Here is a 20,054-nt window from a genome sequence, read left to right as displayed (position 1 = left end):
GTTTTATCTTTTGACAGAGCAAAGTGTCTCTTATTTTACGGAATAAAATTATTATTATTATTTTTTTGCCAGGTATGGTAAAGAGCACTATTACAGGTGCAAACACTGCGCCAGAAAAGGCAGAAGAAATAGATAAAAAAATACTATAGAAATAAGCACTATAGAAAGGAATAAAGAACTATTATTACAATATACACAGCTATATACATTAAAGAGTAAAGTGGCTCATATAACCTGTATGATTTAATTATAATAGTTTACTGGAACGACTTACAAAAGTGGTAATATTCACCTGGGCCCTGTAGAAAGACTGGCATGTCCTCTGAGTCTTTGCAGGTTAATTTCCTGTTGTTTTGCCAATGTAGTTGATGGGTAGGATGTTAAAACTTCCACAGACTGTTAAAAACTATCTGATTTAAAATCTAAAGTAGTTTAATTTTTAATACTGAAGTGGAAATAGTCACTTCTGTAAACATTTGCAATGTAGACGTATCAGACCTGAACTTCCTTTATTCATGTACTGAGTAATTACTTCATTAGATCACTAGATGGCACTGTTTACTGAGATTGTATAGTCTGACAGTGACGTAAGGGTTTTTTTTCCCCGTACCTTTATTAGCAATGGGACGATTTTTTTTTTTTTCCTTTTTTTTTTTTTTTTTTTTTTTTAACATTTTTTATTATATATGTATTTATTGGAACTTCAGAACATACAGTACAATATACAAATTCTTATACAGGACATTTCAAAAATGCCAAGATAACAAATTCAAAGTATACAAGGAACATGTAAAGCAACAAAAAAGAACAGATGAATGAAAAAGGAGCTGTAAAACAAGTATTAAAAAAAAAACAAAAAACAGTGGAGCAAGACTTACAAAGTCAAAACAACAAATATTGCTTAATTTCACCATGTAGTTTTTTCTTTTTTTTTCTTTTTTTTTTTTTTTTGTGGCTGATTTATGTAGCAAAGGGAAGGTACTTCAGATGTGACTGTAAAGATGATGTTATTTAAATGTTGTAGTCTGATGAATATAATAGATATTATTTTGTACAAATATATTTTATAAATTCATGTAAAGCATCAATGATTATCTGTGAACACCATACAAATAAAATGTCTTATTTTAATTTTAATTTTAATTTTAATTTTGGGCAGTACGATTCAGACGCTGACCGGAAGGGGCGGGGCTTTACCCTCTTTTTCCGGGTGGGCGGAGCCTAAGAGGTTCGCTTTCATAATACACAGACTGCACGCAATAGTTGTTGTGAAAGAATTTAGGGAAGTCAGATTAAGGTGATATAGTCAAAAATATAACATAAGGAAGTCCGGTTCGGGTCCAAGGTAAGAGCTGATTCTAAGGTTACATTAGATTAAATGGTTATGACAGTAAACAGACGTAACATTTTTCCTTCTGTTTGGAAATAACCATATAATTAACTGTCTGTTTATAATTTGCTGTAAGTTGTCAAGTGTTGTGTTAACAGTCTGCAAAATGACCTCTAAACATTTCAACCAGCAAGAAATAGCAGAGTGAAGAGTGTGTTTCTACTCCATTATGGATTTTTCTGAAATATATTTGGAGTCACAAGGGGAAAACGAGAGGTAACATTAATCATTTTTTAAGGTGAATTAATGCACAAGCTTTCTGACTGTTTTGCAGATGGCTTCAGCTCTAGCCAACAGAGCAGTAGGAGCCATAGTAGGATCAGCTGTTGCAGACGCTGCAGGTAAAACTTAATGCATTCACTGTATTCATTGATGTATTTTAATGAAAGTAAATAATATCCAAACGTACTAAAATGAGAAGGACTTAAAATCTACACAGAAAATCCATAAAGAAATAGGGTTGTGCAATATATCTAAATAATTTGATTAATTAGGGTTTTGCTTTCTAAAATAAACAAGCCAAAAAAGTCCCACACACACAGACACACACACAATGGAGATGGATCGTCTGTAGCTTTGACTTGAGGACACTGTGGCAGATTTTATACAATATCACAATAAACATTGTAACATTTATTTCACTCCTTAGTTGATTTTTTTTCTCCAAGATCTTGTATTGATAATGGAAGAGTCAGACCGCTATGTAAATTCTTCTCCATCACACCCCAAAGAGTCTCAGTGGGGTTCAGGTCTGGACCAATTCATGTGTAAAATAATATCTCCTGCTCTCTGAACTATCCTTTCACAATTGGAGAGTGATGAATCCTAGCATTATCCAATCTTTATGCTCTCTACAAACTGATGGTTGTTTAAGAAATAAGGAACTCCTCACTGCATCAGTTACCCCTTTATCAGGCACTCAGCAATACTCTTGAATTCAAAATTTCAACTATAATGTGTTATCGGAGTACATAACAAGACTTTATTACTTTTGTGAAATTAAAAAAAAAAAAATTATAATTATTTTCATGTAGAACATCAAGGTTAATGAAGTTACCGTATTTGGTTGGGGTTTAGGGTTAGGGCTTTCACTGTCTTGTAATGTTTGTGGAAATTACCAAAAATAGTCACTTGCCCGTTAAAGGGTTAAAGAACTGAAACATATTAATCATTGCTGTAATTATCCAGTGGAAGCATCTGAAATATTCTCTGTTAAATCCATCCTCTTAGGTACATATATAAGTTGCTTATATATAACTATATAACTTGCTTTACAAGTTAATTATAAAAGTCATTACTTGTCAAACTTTGCAGCGCAGCCACTCCACTGGGTGTACGACCTCCAGAAGCTGCAGGGGATCCTGGCCGAGAACCCAAACCCTGAGTTCCGGTCTGAATCAGCCAACCCCTTTTACAGAAGGCAGACCGGTCAACAGAGCTGCTATGGGGACCAGGCCTATGTCCTGCTGGAGTCTCTGTCGGAGTGTGGAGGTAGGACTGATCTACCTAGCTGACGAGTTTATGGTCACTGAGGACGGGAACTGACAACTGGTTACAAATTGTCAGATCTGTTGGAGTCGCTTTCCTTTAAGCACATCATTTAATAGATGCTGGCTTGTTTTTCTGAGGTCAAACTCAGGCATCTATTACTGGAAACAAGAACATGATGTGGTAGAGAGGAAGGAACAGTAAAAGGTCTAAGGATTTATTTCTAGAGGTAGACAGATATATCGGCTAGCCTATATATTGGGCCAATATATTGATTTTTTTTTCAATATCGGCCATCAGCCTTATTTTTTTTTGAAAACTGATATTTGATCAGTAGTAAAAATGTTAGAAGATATTTGATCAGGCACCTGTGTGGGCAGCACTTGAAGTTCAAAAAATGTTAAAAGACTACTATGCATACATTTATTAATAATTTCATTTATATTGCTGCATAAAAATCTTAATTATCTGAGTGTTTCAATTGACTTTTACAGTCAATGTGCTTTAAAAACAAATAATAAAAAATTGGACTTAAATATCAGCCTCAAAATATGGCTGTAGATATTGGCCATCACCTGACCAGATTTTTAAAAAATGACATCGGCCTTAGAAAAACCCATATCAGTTAACTTCTATTTATTTCACATTGAATAATAATGGTGCTAGAATGAATGACAATTTCAGGTAAAGGTGAATGAATCAGGAACAAGCTGAAACATCTCTGTACTGGTCATCTGATATTATGATAATAGTTTCTAACAGCAAAAAAAGGAAACAAATGTCTGTCAAAAATGGACTGTATTAGTTTTTCTTTTCTTTTTTTTTTTTTTTTTTTTACTTTGTAACTCTGAATAACTCTTACACTGAACATACTGGTCAAGAAATAAATATAGCCGAACATCAAACTTAAAGTAATCTATAAAACTACTACACAACATTAAACTGAGTGAAAATCTGTTATTCTAAGTGTGATTTTTATTTTTTGTGATATTTTTTCTTTCATCTCAGTAATTCTAGCTAAGTATTGGAGCCAATCTCTGGCTTTAATTTAATTCCAGACAGATGGGGCTCAGATTTACAGCCTGCGTTTTCCTAATTCTCTTTAAGTAAGAAAATCAAACGGGTGTCGTAATGGAACTAAAAAAAAATCAGTGTTACAGGCAGAGTTACAAATGGTACCTGCATCAATAAAATCTTATCATTACCCAACCCTGAATTGGCACCATAAAGTTTTACACTTGACAGACACACACTATTTGTCGGTCATGTTTTGGATACAGTGATCTTTGTGATGAAGTGAAAAATGCCCATAACAGTTGACACTTGACGGTAATATAAATAGACCTGAGACAGAGGGTCAACAGCAAGTTGTCACTTCCAACATGTGTTCATAACATGTTAACTACTCATCCTCACCTCAATGGTATATATCGTTGCTGTCGGGCAGCAACCTCTTATGTCCAAAGTGATTACTTTTCAGGAAACTATACATATTCTACAAGGTATATTCTAAATAAATGAATGGAGTTAAGAAATGTAGTCATAAGCCATTTTCAACACTTTTCATTGGGTAAATATTTCTAAAACCACGAAGACTGACCAATAGAACCGTTTTCTGACCAAAAAAAAAGCCTAAAAACGGACTTAGGAGTGATGAGATGCGGTATTTTTACTTTTGAATAATAAAAAAAATGACCTAAAAGTATAGAGTGTTTAGAATAAAGAGCTCTGACATTATGCCAAAGATGCCAGTGTGTTGTATTGTAGAGATATGAACTGAATTTATTTACACCAACAGGCCAGGGGGAGTGTGGTACCAGAACACACTTAGCTCCACCAACACCACCAATGAATCAATGCTCTGTATCCATACACTGTATCACTCACTGAATAAAGCATAAAGCTCATTGTTTGCACACATCTGTATTATGGTATCATCAAGTTTTCTCCTTCAATCTAAAACTTGTAAATATTTATTTTGACAGTCACTTAAAATAGATATTCTGATCATGTGGCTTGTCTTTCAGTTGTAGTTTTATGTTTATTTTTGTCTGATATGTTTGATCCATCTGAGCAGGTCTGAACGTTGATGATCTGAAGAAACGCACTCTGAAATTCTTCGGTCCTGGATCAGAGTATGACACTCCAATCAATGATCCGTACAGAGAAAGAGGAGGTGAAAACACAACCCAGACGAAGCCTTTTTTTAAACTGATCATTTTCTAATGCTAATGGATGTTTTGTTCCCATGGTGCATCTCAGGACCAAGACCTCAGCTGCCTATTGAGGGACCATGGAGACACGCGAGCCTGAAGAGCTTCATCAAAAACGTGGATGCGGGCAAAGAGGAGACGGGTAAAGCTGCTTTATTTGATCCCACTTGTGAAGATGTTATCAGTAGGAACAACTCATACCAATACGTTGTGTTTCCTCAGGTTGTGAGTCCGACTGTCAGATTGATGGAGTGACCAAACTTGCTCCCGTAGTGGCTTTTTATGTGGGAAAGCCTGAAATGTTGGAAAAGGTTGAGCAAGCCATCCGCGTCACCCAAAACAATGATGCATGTGTCGCCGAGACTCTGGCAGCAGCAAGGTTTGTATATTTGACAGGGTTTGTACGGGTACTTGAAATCCTTGAAAATGCTTGAATTTCAATGTTGTGTTTTCAAGGTCTGAAAAGGGCTTGAATTTCAGTTTAAGTGCTTGAAAGTGCCTCTGTGAAAGTAACTCTGTGATTTACTTATTTATTTATAATATTAACTCGGCCACGCTAGATGTCAAGCCAAAACTACTTACAGAGAGGTGATACATTTTGAAAAATAAAACTTTATCTCAAAAAAGTAAATTAGCAGGTGTTCTCAGGTCGACTCCAGGTACATTTTTATCTTAATCTTTGGCTCAGCGCGAATTTGCTTGAAGAACGCCAAGTGGCTTCCCTTTTTTGGATAAAACTTTGTGTTCTCCTTTAATGTCTAAACTGTATGAAACATAATTCTAGATGTTTATAGCATAATGCAGTGTACATCATTGTGATAAAAAGTGAAAATGATAATCATGAGTATATGTATTCCTGTAGATATGTATTTCACCCCAGTGATAAGGTGCTGTGCTGGAAAAATCTGAAAAAGACCCTAAAAGTGCTTGAAAATTGCTTGAATTGACTTGAGAAATGTGTGTTAACCCTGGATTGACAGATGTTTACACAAATGGGAAGCAATGAAGGACTTTGTTACTGTATTTAAGTTGAGTTTTCAAGTATTTGCTCTTTGTTCAATATCTGTTTTAAACCTGTCATGTCTAGATACAATGATCTGTACTTTATAATCCTTATTTTTTTTTAAAAACAAGCTTGTTACTTTATTTTTAATTCATTTGATGTGATTTATCTGTTATTTTTATTTTGTATCGTTGTTTGTTCCCTATTATTCAACCGATTTCCACCTAAAATAACCTAAAACAAAACAGAAGACATTTGCTTGTTGTATTATCCATAATATTGTGACAACTGATTAATTTACTGGGGCAAAGTTAATGATCATCATATTTATTCTATTGTTTTTCATTTAATTTAACAATAAAATAGTCACATTATATTAATATGACATGATCAGTTGTACACAAATGGCGTGTCATGGCTTAACTATTGCAAACACACACGTCTCCCCTTTTTTACATCAATTATTCCACCTGTTAGACACTGAAGATGTTGCTTATTTGTTTATTCTTTTTAATTAATTCATGTATATCAATGTATTTTTCAATTTTACTTATCATGTGTTGCTAATGGGACTGTTTGCACTAGCACTGATTTTTACTTCATTGTCTTTTCCTGAGAGTCAGAATGTATTTTTTAAATGTATGTTTTTAAATGATCATGAATAGTATAAAAAAAAAAAGAAAAGAACACTATAGGAATATTTATAGTGTACTATTTTGGATGACTTATTGTTATAGTAGTATAATTTGTACTAAACATCTTCATGTGTTCTTGAAATCAGCTGTTACTATATTGAGAAAGAAGTCAACAGATTGTTCCTGTAATTATTCCTCAGGTTTCTGGAGCATTTCATTCTGAACGGTCCTGATCCAAAAGCTTTGGACTCAGTGATGGATCAGCTCAATGACCCGAACAGAAAATGTCCGCAGGATCTGGATAAAGCAGTCGTTGGTATGTGAGGCCCATAGCTCTGTTTTCTCGTCACACCAGCGTCATGTGACTGAATCATGGGATGTAAGAGTTTAGTGTTGCATAGAAGATAAAGGATTTTCACTACACTCCTCAATTTTTAGAGAAACCTGCAAAATGATCATCTTTTATGGGGTTTTCTATTCTTCTTCATGCTCCTTTATATACTTGATTGTACTTTTAATACTTTTTGATTCTTTGATGGTATTTTTATTAGTATGTTATTGGTATACTGTTTTAAGTAGTGTCTTAGAACTGACTTTTACTATGTGTTTTATATATATTTTTAGTGTGGATGTATGGATGAAATCTTTATTGTCTGTAACTTCTGCTGCTGAGATTTTAAATCTCAAAGAGTAACCTTTTTTCCTGGTTAAATAAAGATTAATAATAGTTAATAAAAGGTTATAGAGTATGACCAATTAAGTTTTTAATCTAAAACGTTTAAATACAGTCGTGGAAAAAATTATTAGACCACCCTTATTTTCTTCAGTTTCTTGTTCATTTTAATGCCTCGTACAACTAAAGGTACATTTGTTTGGACAAATATAATGATAACAACAAAAATGGCTCATAAGAGTTCAATTTCAGAGCTGATATCTGTCCATTTTCCATGTTGTCTTGATAATAACCAAAATCATTTAAGTACTTACATCAATATCTATGGCATTGTACTGACTAAAACAGTGCTTTTAGGCATTCCTTTTTTTTTTTCTGTCTGTTTTAGTCACATGATACACACAGGAGTTAGTACTTGATTGTAGAACCATTGTTTTTGATGACTTTTGATGGTCTAATAAATTTTTTCCACGACTGTATGTATGACTTCATTTAAAAGTCTGCAGGAATTAACATATTTTTACTAAACATTTATTCATTTTCATTCACTCCAGGGCACATTCATCAAGTAAAGGAAAATCTGTCCAAGACTCCTCGGGATCTAATCCCCACTGTGTTCCCAAACACATGAGGTATCGTTTCACAGCTTATTTCCATCACTGTTACTGAGCACAGATTAATAACCAATCTCGTTTGTAACTGATTTTTGTCATTAGTCAAACACTGACTTATGCTTCATGCCGGCTGTCGGTTAGGTTTGCCTGGTGCGTTCCAAGCAGCGCTTCATGGAGTCCTGACGGCCAAACAGTACGAGCAGGCCGTCAGAGACACCATGAGCTGTGGGGGATGCACCTGTAGCAGAGGGTCCTTCATTGGAGCCTGTCTTGGAGCTCAGGTATGACCATCAGATAATCTTTCATTCAGTGATAGTAGAGATTTAGTGTGAGAAGTTAGTGTAGTTTAAGTGGTAGAGCTTTGTTCTACACAGTCATGATTCTTTATATTGTATATAAAGGAATATACTTGTGCAAGATGATGACATAGTGTTTTTTTTTGTGTATGCGTGTTTTTTGTTTTTTTTAAAATATGCCATTATTACATTCTGCCATGTATTTCCTCGTGTCTTTATGTGTGGATGTAAGCATACAAAAATGGAAATTCTGAACAGTATAAGAATGCCAACCAACCTAAACAGGGAGCCTGTACTGTACTTAAAACAGGGCAGAGATTATGTTATAATGGACACAACTATAACTTGTACCTCCTTTGCAGGAGTAATACTAAACAGTCTGGAGAAAATCCACAGATGAGATCCACAAAAGTACAGCAAAGTGCTCAAAACAAACCAATAATTTGCACAAATTTACAAAATAAAAGGAGACACATAATCAAATATTATGAGATGCCTTTTATTAAACATTTTAAGTGGGATTATATTTATATATAATCTAATGTGAGATCTGTTTTTATCTAAATGACAGTTTGGTCATATTGTACAGCAACATACATTATCTATATATTGCTGCTTTTGGTGCATCTGGAAGACTCAGAATGCATTTTGTTTAATGCAGGATGATGAAATGAATGGTCATCATGTCACTGTTGAAATTGCTGAACTTTGTTATTTTTATGTCTTCCAGGTTGGACTTGAAGGTATTCCATCTTCCTGGACGTCCAAGACCCTGAGATTCAACTCGGTGCTGGAGCTTGCTAAGAAAATCACCAAACACCATGAATAGTTTCATGTTTTACATAATTTTGACAAGAACATTATGACAAACTGTTGGGCTTTCACAGATCAGTCAATGAAGGCTCCTGTCTAAAGTACTGCACGACTAGAGCCAGATGTTTTTGTATCTGTTTAGGTTCAACATGTTTACGCAGATGTTCTGTAATAAAGTTACTGCAAATGTTATTTACAGTGGATAGTGTTTTTTCACAATATTTATTCAAGTTATTATGATATTTATAAATTTTATTTGTATTTATTTAATTTTTTGTATTAGTCTTTAATCGCTATTCAGCCATGAATGAAGGTTGAAAGTGTTTTATGAGACATATAGCAGCAGAGTTAAAGTTTTAACAGATAGGGTTCCAGGAACACATAGAGGCATCATACACATCACTATAAATAAAATAAAGAGAGATTAAATAAACCATAATTGGCAAGTATTCATCAAATCACCATTAAATATGCATAATGAGACCAGCTCCTTAAGGTTTAGATAATTTAACTTGTTTAGTATTATGACCCTTTGGAACAGACAGAATATTCTTGTACTTGAAAACTACATCCAATTTTATTCTTAAAAGTTGCCTACAATATGTAATAACTTTGTTTTTTGACTTACTGAACCTACTGCTGGGAAAATTATTTTAAAACCTTTATCGTTTTGCAACAAAATCACATAAGAGGTTGAACAACAGCAAAACTACATTAAAGAGGAAATTTGGTTTACATCAAATTGCGTAGTAGTTACGACTTAAAATATCAAATCACCATATGATATGCAATTATAAGCAAGTAGAACACAAAAACTTATGTGCTTACTTTAAAAAAAGCTATTTGTACATTTGTTCACATGTCAAAGAACAGTCAACACCAGTGACACCTAATATATTAGTTTACACATTGACATTATACTCTTTAAAACTTGTAGCAAAAACTTGATTTCGGGGTAGGTAAACATAATAGTGATCAATTATGAATCAATTTCTAAACCTGATGGAGGCTGAAGTACCAGCAGACTACAACAAAATGTAGTTATGAAACTACTAGTGCTCTAGTATTGTAGTTCATTATCTCCAACACTGGAAACACACATTCTATTCATCATGTTAATAAAGATATTGGATATAGTTTGAATTATAAAAGAGACATAATGTTCTATGATGTACAACAGTGGTTCTCAATCTTTTTACAGTGGAGTACCCCCTGAAATACACTATTTTATCCAAATACCCCCAACTCTTGCTTCAGCATTTTTGATTGAAATAAATTTGGCTTGTGGGCTGTGCCAAAGGTGTCTGTTTATATTTTCAAAACTTTGTAAACAAACAACATATATTTAACTAAATATATTTAAAAAAAAAAAAAATGTTACAGCAAAATTTTTGTGCAAAATATAAACTCAAAAGGGCCCTCTTTTATTGATAAGAAAAATAAATAAATTGGTCATTAATTAATAAATGAACCTTTCATCAACAAAAAATAATTACTTAGCTACTCAAATAAACTCATTTTGAATAATATAAAATAGAAATGTTCTTAAAATGTTACCAAAGCTTAAACAAGATGATTGACAATAAAACTATTATATTAATGTATTTATTGTGTTTAATATTTCAGCATTGATTCTCATCTTATTTGTATTGGGTACATGATAACTTATTTAATGTATTTTTCCCAAAAAATTCTTCCTCCAAGTGCCCCTGGCCCTGGGGGTACGCGTTCCCCACTTTGGGAACCCCTGATGTACAAGGTGAACGACATTCAACAGTAACGACTGTAACCGCGAGAACAGCATTGACCCTCTGAGCCGCCGTAGCTGTGTCTGATGACAGAGTTGGTTAGCTGTTAGCTCTGTGGAGTCAAACATGGCAAGTAAAGGAGGGAAACAGAGTCGTTCGGATAGAAAAGGTGCCGGTGAGCAGGAGGAAGAGGAGCAGCCGCTTCAGGCTGTTTTAGTCGCTGACAGCTTCAACAGGAGGTTTTTCCCGGTGACCAAAGACCAGCCGCGGGTAGGCAACATGCTAAGCTAACTGGGATGCTAACAGTAGACTATATCCATGCTGTAAACACTGACACTGATGGGAACACTTAAAAACATCTTAAAGGCATCCAGATTTGTAGATATTCAGTAATCTGCGGTGTTTGTTTTCTTTAATACTTTTAAGTTGACAGTCTAAGCTCTAATAGGACTGTGCAGTTATTTTACTGAGTTGGCTAACATGTGTCATCTGTCACCTTTTCACTGCTGACAGGCTTTGCTGCCGCTCGGTAATGTTTCCATGATCGACCACACACTGGAGTTCCTCACATCCACTGGGGTGCAGGAAACATTTGTCTTCTGTTGCTGGATGGCCAGTAAAATCAAGGAACACTTACTGTGAGGTTAAGAGTTAATAATGCAAACTGTTGCTCTAACAAAACATTGGACTGATGTTTTGATCCTCAAGGTTAAAGCCCCTAATACCACAATGAAAAATACTTAACTTCAAGTAAAAGTTAGATTCACTTTAGTATGTAAACATTATGAGGTAAATACTTTTAAAGTATGAAAAGTAAAAGTCTTTACTGTGTAGTAAAACGTGTTATTCATAGAATAAACTTAGGTTTGATAATACAAAAACAAAGAAAAACAGTGAATAATACTGATCTCCAAGGAAATTATCCTTAAAAAATAGATGATAAATAGAAAAAAAAGGGAGCTTGCAAAAGTGTAATTACTGTTTTATTACCCAGCCCTACCCTTTGTAGTTTAATCTTCACCAGCGCACCATATTCTCATTCATCATGTGAGAACACTCTCTATGTCTACAAAATAAACTATTAATAAGTTCAGAAAAACAAGCCTGTTTTCAGCGTTATGACTAGTTAATACAAGAGGGCTTTAAGAGTCTGTTTGGCTTAAGAAGGAAGATAGTTTTCTCATCTAATAAAGTAACAAACCATGGTTCAGTTTTCACAAATACTCAGAATCAGCACGTTTGGAGATACATGACTATTCTCTGGACAGGATGAGGATGAAAATTTTAATCTATGAACTTACAAAAATGCTTGATTACATATTGTGGAGTAAAAAGTACAATATTAATGTCAGAGATATAGTAGGTATATAAAGTAGTATAAATGCTGAATACTTAAGTACATACAGATTTGTAGAGTAATACTTGAATAAACTTCCCGCTGTGTCTGACAGGAACTCAAAGTGGTGTCGTCCCACATCTCCAAACACAGTCCACATCATCACCTCAGAGCTGTACCGCTCACTGGGTGATGTGCTCAGGGATGTTGATGCAAAGTCTCTCGTACGCTCTGACTTCGTGTTGGTCTATGGAGATGTGGTGTCAAATTTTGATGTCAGTCAGGCGCTGCAAGAACACAGGTAAGAGACCTGGGGATATTAACGTGGACTGATATAAATGAACTGCTGTATTATAACATTAACATAACAATGTCCTCATGCGCACCAGACATCGTCGGAAGATGGAGAAAAACATCTCAGTGATGACGATGATCTTTAAGGAATCATCGCCAGGCCACAGATCTCGCTGTGAGGAAGATGATGTTATTGTTGCTGTGGACAGTAAAAGCCAGCGGGTTTTACATTATCAGAAGACGCACGGGCTAAAAAAGCTACAGTTCCCTATGGTAATGAGAAGTTTGAGATTTTTAACATTTGTGATTCATTTGAGCTTCAGGTTTGTGTGTTATACTTGTGTTTCTGTGTGTGTTTTGCAGAACATTTTCCACAGTGGAAGTGATGAGTTTGAAATCAGACATGACCTGCTGGACTGTCACATCAGCATCTGCTCTCCACAGGTCAGTTTCTAATATTCTTATTCACCACTACTTCACCAATGTACTTATATTGGGGTGACATTTTCCACAAAATAGATTCATACTTCAGTTTATACTGGCGTAAAAGAAAAGCAAACAAGCCAGCCTCTTATTTAAGCTTTGGTACACCTTTCTTCATACTAAAAAAAGTGTTGAGATATGTCTGGCTGTGCAATGGTAAATGTCTAGCAAGAGACAGAAGTAGAAATACTTGAATTCTGAATATTTGTATACTGTGGTGACCAGGTTTTTCTGCCTTTTAGGTTGCTGAACTCTTCACGGACAACTTCGATTACCAAACTAGGAATGACTTTGTCAGAGGGATCCTTGTGAATGAAGAGGTATTATATAATGATAGGGTCCATAGTTAAAGGTTGTATTTTTTGATTCTATGAAGCCATAACATATTGTCTACATCTTCAGATCCTGGGTAATCAGATACACATGCACGTCACCAAGGACGGTTACGGCGCCCGAGTTTCCAACTTGCTCATGTATGACTCGGTGTCTTCGGACTTTGTACGGCGGTGGGTTTACCCACTCACACCAGAGTCCAACTTCGCTGACCATAAGGGACGGAGCTGCACGTATTCTCGCCACAACGTGTACCGAGGATCTGGAGTCAGCCTCGGTCACGGCAGCCAGATGGAGGAGAACGTCCTGATCGGCTGTGACACCAGCATAGGTGCCAACTGTCACATCTCCAACAGTGTCATTGGTAACAACTGCACTATAGGTAAGGTCTGTGGAAAGTCTGAGAGTGTTTGAAAGTAGGAGATGATACAGAAAAACAATATGCAAAAAGCTCATGTGATTATTTTGACAGATTGTGATCGCAATGAATCAGATTGTACAGATAATGTAAATTTTAGATTTAATTTTTATTGGTAAAAAATTTGAATTGATGTGTTTGATTTCAGATCTTTAGTAGAAAGTTCTCAAAGTGGATCTAACAGCCATCTTTCCTTATTTCAACAGGTGACAATGTAATTCTGGATCACGCCTACATCTGGAATAATGTTCACATTGCCAGTAATGTGACGATCAGTCAGTCTGTGGTCTGTGACAAGACTGTCATCAAAGAGGATGTAAAACTGAACAAACAATGTGTCCTGGCATTTAATGTGAGCAATACTGTTAAAGTACAATTTACAAAGACTGCTTCTGTATTTCATGCACATCAAAAATATGAGTGGAATCCCTAAGCGTATCCAGACTTAAAGTTTTCTCTGAACTGATTTGTAGGTGGTTATTGGACCAAACATTTCTCTACCTGAAGGCACGGTGGTGTCCATGCACCATCCAGAGGAAGAAGAGGATGATGACGATGAGTTCCTCAGTGACGATGCAGAGGTCGGTCACAGTAAGGACAAAAACAAACAGAAAGGTGCGTACAGAGTCTGTGCTGTCAAGTTAATTCATAAAAATACTTTGCTTCTATTACTGTTTGTGACTTTTGTTTTCCTCTCTCCTGTAGTTTTTAACCCAGCTGAAGTTGGACAGGAGGGTAAAGGCTACATCTGGAAGGCCAGCAGTCTGGACGACACAGAGGATGAAGAGTTGTCGCAGTGTCTTTGGGGTATGTTTTTTTTCTTGAGCCTTATACCCAGCTTGTGAATTGTCCATTTCCCATAATGCTGCAGTCCCAGAGAAAAAAAAACTGTTTTATTAACTATAGGTTTGGTGTTGAATCCTGATCCTGAGAGTGAAAGTGAAGCCAGTGAGCCTGATGGCCCTGATGATCCAGTGATTCCCTCTCCAGAGATGGATGATGTCAAAGGTGAGAGAGTGAGAACAGGGGTGTCAAACTCATTTTAGCTCAGGGGCCACATACAGCCCGATACGACCTCAAGTGGACCAAACCAGTAAAATAATAGTAATCTAGCCTATAAATATTGACAAATCCAAATTTTTCTCTTTATTTTACTCCAAAAAAGTTATATTAAATAATGAACATGTTAAAATGTCTACATTTACAAACATTCCTTTCACAAAACATAGTGAATATCCTGAACAACCTGAAATTTTACATGCAATTTTAACAATATTATGACTTGAATTATCATTTATACATGTGCATTGCAGATGACAGTGGATCTACAAAATAATTAGTAACAGGCATAATGTTAACATTTTGCAGTTCAGAATTTGGGCTTCTTGTTATTTCAAGGTTGTTCTGCTATTATTTTACTGGTCTGACCCACTTGAGATCCAATTGAGCGAAACTGACTTTGACACCCTTGACTGTTAATGTTTTCAGTGTAAATTTTGTACTTTGAAAATTCATCCCACAGGGTAGATTGGAGTCTGTGGCGGGCACCCTTTGGCCCTGATATGGAGGGTCATGACTGCCCTCTACTGGACTAAAACTGCAGAACATAGACAGAAAAGGCTGAGCTTCCTACTACTGGTTTAAGTTAAAGCCTCAGCAATTTTTGGCTTCACTTCTAAATATTCTATAATTACCTCTCAGCATTTTGGAATTAAAGTGATTTAAGCATAAATTAATCTTTTATATCTGCTCATGACTCTGAGTTAAATACATGCTGAAATTACACTTCACCTAAAAAGATTCTGTCAGTCGTATCCCTACTGCTCTATTCTATAACTCATTACTTAACATGAAAGCCTCATAACTATGATATTTTGGCTTTGGCTGATGTTTTTCCACAGCAGCATGAAATGGTGTGCTTATATTTAGGCTTTTGATTTAGACAAAGAAAGGAGGTGTTATCCCCTCATTTCTGCTGCTACAGCTTTTATGGAATTACAACGAGTAAAGATTTTGCTTTAGAAATTCCTCCTTAACATCTTACCCATACCACATGACTAGCATTTGGTTTTTTTGTGGTTTTCTCCTTTGTATTCTATTTATTGTCTTTTATCCTATGCTGTACAGTCTGTTGGGGTTCCATGAAAGGCACTTTTCAAATAAAATGTATTATTATTTTATTATTATTATTATTATTATTATTATTAAATTTAACAAAATGGTAGAAGTCATTATACTGGAATTACCTTTAGCTACCCCCAGCCAAAAACATCTACTCATCTAAACTGTTTAATAATTTTTGGACCACTAATCGAGTAAGCAGAAAGAAAAAGTACCACCACAGGCAATGATGAATGTTAAAAAGTGAAATTCTTATTGAGGCAGGGAGAGGCTAAAACTAATGTACTGTATATTCACAAAAGATTTGCATTTGGTACTAGTTGATGAATTCACTAAATGTTAAAGGTTTGTTTCCACACAAATACTTTTTTGATAGCAGAGGTTAACTCCCCATCATCTTCTCTGACTCTTGTTGTTTTGTGTCATAGTCTTCCAGATGGAAGTGCTGGGAACTCTGCAGAGGGGTTTGGAGGAGAACATCGGCTGCGACAATCTCGTACTCGAAATCAACTCTCTCAAGTGAGCAGAAATCCCTTGCAGTCCTTTTTTTCTCCTTCAGAGTCATTGTACATTCATACCATCTTCAGTGCAAAATAATAAATAAAAGGCAGAATAGCAATAAAATGAAAACATCCAATAAAATCCAACATCCAATAAAATCAGCGAGTCAATAAAATATTCATTAAAGGTGCGGGAGACTTTTGTGACCAATTTTTCATCAAATCTGTAAAATCTCAGTCATAGCCTAAGTATCACAAATCTGAAAGTCTTTCTGTGATTACTCACCTGAATCTCTTGAATTACGGTGAACAATTTCGAAGTGCCATCCACCATAAACAAACCATGTGTTTACAAACAGAGGAGGGAGGTAACTCAGGCATCTTCGGAATTTTGTTGCGACGTGCATTGTGGGAAACGGAGGTTTGCGCAGCCACCTGACAGCGGCAGCTGCAACAGACATGACGCGGAAACAGCAGGAGCTCCCTTCCCTCTATGCATATTCCTCCAGCCGTTTCTGCGTTTTGGCCGTTTCCGCGTCGTGTTTGTTTCATCCATATAATATCATATGGTTGGACTGTCGCTGCCGCTGTCAGTTGCTGCTGTGCAAACCTCCCTTTCCCACAAGGCACGTCGCGACAAAATTCCAAAAATGCCCGAGTTAACTCCCGGCTCTGTTTGTAAACACATGGTTTGTTTATGGTGGATGGAACTTCGAAATTGTTCTTCGTAATGCAAGAGATTCAGGTGAGTAATCACAGAAAGACTTACAGATTCATGATACTAAGGCTATGACTGAGGTTTTACAGATTTGATGAAAAATTGGTCATGAAAGTCTCCCACAACTTTAATGAATATTTTATTGACTCACTGATTTTATTGGATGTTGGATTTTATTGGATGTTTTGATTTTATTGCTATTATGCCTTTTATTTATTATTTTGCATTGAAGAAGGTAAGCTCTACCCAGTTTTGTTGTATAGCCATTGTACAATGACATTAAAAATTCTGTTCTATTCTATTCTATTCTAGGTACGCCTACAACATCACTCTGAAGGAGGTCATGCAGATTTTAACCAGAGTGGTGCTGGACTATCCTTTCCAGCAGCAGGGTTCACAGCTCACCACATCACAATATGTTGCTCTGCTCCTTCCGGTGAATAAACCACCAGCCTCATATCTTACATCGATGCTACATTTTTGCAGGTGTGAACAGAACTGATAACAGATAATTTTTCTTTGTCCTGCTCCCAGTTGTTGAAGAAATGGGCACCTGTGTTTAAGAACTACGTGAAGAGAGCGCAGGACCATCTGGACTGTCTTTGTGCCTTTGAGGAACACTTCCTGGAACAGGAGAGTCACTGGGCAGCGATGGTTAAGGTCAGAGTCGTCCACACTAAACCATTGTTCTAGCAGCTGGCTGTGCAAGTCACCATGGATTATAAAACAAAATGTTTGTAATTGAAATGGTTCTATGTTCAGTAGAAATATAAAGTGTTTACTGTCATTTTATCATCATGGAAGAGCTTAATGCTAATTTTTCTTTTTCAATTTAGTGCAAGACACTTTATTAACATGACTATCAACACATGCTGTTTTTCATAGCGTGCAAATGAATAAATAAAATAATGTAATTAACTCAGCAAATACTCTCATCCTTCCTTTGGATAATTACTGCAGTGAATAATGTGTTCCATCAGTTTGTAAAGAGCATGAAGATCGGATTATTTTGTTAATGGAAAAAATGAGTCCGGATTGACCCTGTTCAAGAGTGATAAAGTTACTACCCATCATGCCTAGTGCCTACAGTACAAGCCTGTGGGGGGCAGTGTAATGATCTGGAGTTGCTTCAGTTGGTCAGGTCTAGGTTCAGTAATGTTATATATTCAAAAAATTATGGAAGTAAATGTTGACGCACATAAGATGTTGTTACATTTTCTTAATGGCTCTACTTTTACTCTAAACTAAAGCACCAGGGCAAGCAGTAGTTTGATCTCATTATAAACCTTTTTCTGAGTTCTGTATCTGTTGGTTTAGCAGAATATGTTGACTCTGAATGCAGGTCCTGATGAACATGTACCAGCTGGAGATCCTGGAAGAGGAAATAATACTGCGCTGGTTCTCTCAGGGAGCCACGACTGACAAGAGCAGAGCACTGCGCAAGAACCAGGGGGTTGGTATCACACACTGTGTATCTGTACATGTAGAGCATTATTAATGACGGTTTGATCTTGGTCCCAGTGCAGGATTCTTACACACTCTTGGTGTATGAGTGTGTGTGTGAATGGGTGAATGTGAGGTTTTGTAAAGTGCTTTGGGCACCATAAAATTGTGGAAAAGCACTATATAAGTACCAACCGTTTTACTAGTTCAGTTTTAAGGGTTTTACATTGTCATGTTCCTCTAATACAGTTCTTTGGTGCTTTGCTCCTGTTAAAAAAAAGAAAAAACAAATGTTTTAATTTACTGACGGTCATCCTCTTGAAACACAATCCTAACTGTATTTTTTCTTGAACAGCTTCAGAAGTTCATCCAGTGGCTAGAGGAGGCTGAGGAGTCTTCAGAAGAAGACGGAGAATGATGACGATGATGACATTTAGGAGGAGTACTTAATAAAGGACTAACTGGTGTTTATGACAGGGTCCAGTTAGTTTTAGCCCGATGATCACTAACAACCATCAGGATCTGTACAGTTCACATCCCATCAAACAGTGCCACGTCATGTAAGGGCGTGTGGTATGAATGTCAAAATCCAAATAAAAAAAGAACTCTGACATGGAAACATGAAGTCACATTTATCTCACTGAGTTAAAATATTTCTTTATTATTACAGAATAGACATTGCCTTTAAACACAACTGGAAAACAACAGCGTCTGGTTTGTGTTCTCATCCAGATTCTGAACACTGACTTGTCACATTGTTGAAAAATAAAACGGTGCAGCAAAGATTTCAGCGGTAGAAGATTAAAGAATAAATAAAATAAACTCTGGAATGGACAGTCATTTCTGAGATCAGACTAACAGTCATAGATAATGAAAATACTACCTGATTTGATTCATTTTACAATTACATTTATTATCCTAAAATTATGGAAGTGTTACAAAATTAAAAGGTTTCCACGATTAAGGTTTCCTGTGCAACTCATGTTATTAGACTCTGCTTTACAGAATGACATTATAGAATATAAAGAGACGATTAGTGGAAAAAAATTCTAAAAAATTAAAGACACGACCCTGTAAGGCTTTGATGTATCTTGCATCATAACTGGAAAATGTCAGCGGTGTGAAACAAATTCAGATGTGGCACCTGAACTGAGCAGGTTGTAATGGATGGCTAATTATCCAATTAAAACATCCAGAGTAACCGTTGTAACACAAATGATCACATTAGATAACTTTTTAAACTGATGTTGTGAGTTGATTTGAATGAAACAATACTCAAAATTTTTGTGAATACTGTAAGAATCTGGAGTCTGTTTAGACACAGACCATACCTTTATGGTGCTGAATTATATATCTGCCAGAAGATGTTCCATGGCAAGAAAAAAAGCAACAACATGAATAGAATACAGGGTGTCCACAAAGTCTCTTTAAAATTTAAAAAATTAATCATAAAAGCATTGTTGAGATATGTTAATCGATTTGTTCTATGTTCTCAGTGGTTACCGAAGTTTTTAATCACATTGGCATTTGTGGTT

General features: G+C 35.8%; 2 protein-coding genes across 2 annotated transcripts; both read left to right on the top strand.

Annotated features, from left to right (window-relative positions):
* Positions 1–1,214: 1,214 nt before the first annotated feature.
* On the top strand, positions 1,215–9,317 carry LOC115437910 (crystallin J1A-like). Its single transcript, XM_030161299.1, has 10 exons — positions 1,215–1,345; positions 1,665–1,731; positions 2,705–2,881; positions 4,956–5,054; positions 5,141–5,233; positions 5,314–5,470; positions 6,930–7,045; positions 7,957–8,034; positions 8,158–8,297; positions 9,043–9,317. Exons 2-10 carry the CDS (start codon positions 1,665–1,667, stop codon positions 9,139–9,141), a joined length of 1,026 nt encoding a protein of 341 aa, XP_030017159.1. The 5' UTR covers positions 1,215–1,345; the 3' UTR covers positions 9,142–9,317.
* Positions 9,318–10,925: 1,608 nt separating this feature from the next.
* Positions 10,926–19,148, top strand: eif2b5 (eukaryotic translation initiation factor 2B, subunit 5 epsilon). The gene is made up of 16 exons (XM_030161002.1): positions 10,926–11,143; positions 11,387–11,511; positions 12,325–12,510; positions 12,599–12,776; positions 12,867–12,947; positions 13,229–13,306; positions 13,389–13,701; positions 13,944–14,089; positions 14,211–14,352; positions 14,443–14,544; positions 14,644–14,745; positions 16,287–16,377; positions 17,389–17,512; positions 17,611–17,736; positions 18,419–18,529; positions 18,875–19,148. The coding sequence occupies exons 1-16, from the start codon at positions 11,000–11,002 to the stop codon at positions 18,935–18,937; spliced, it is 2,112 nt and encodes a 703-aa protein (XP_030016862.1). The 5' UTR covers positions 10,926–10,999; the 3' UTR covers positions 18,938–19,148.
* The last annotated feature ends 906 nt before the right edge of the window (positions 19,149–20,054 follow it).

This window comes from Sphaeramia orbicularis, chromosome 17, assembly GCF_902148855.1.
Source record: "Sphaeramia orbicularis chromosome 17, fSphaOr1.1, whole genome shotgun sequence".
Lineage (NCBI taxonomy): Eukaryota > Metazoa > Chordata > Actinopteri > Kurtiformes > Apogonidae > Sphaeramia > Sphaeramia orbicularis.
This window is presented reverse-complemented; position numbering and strand designations above follow the sequence as displayed.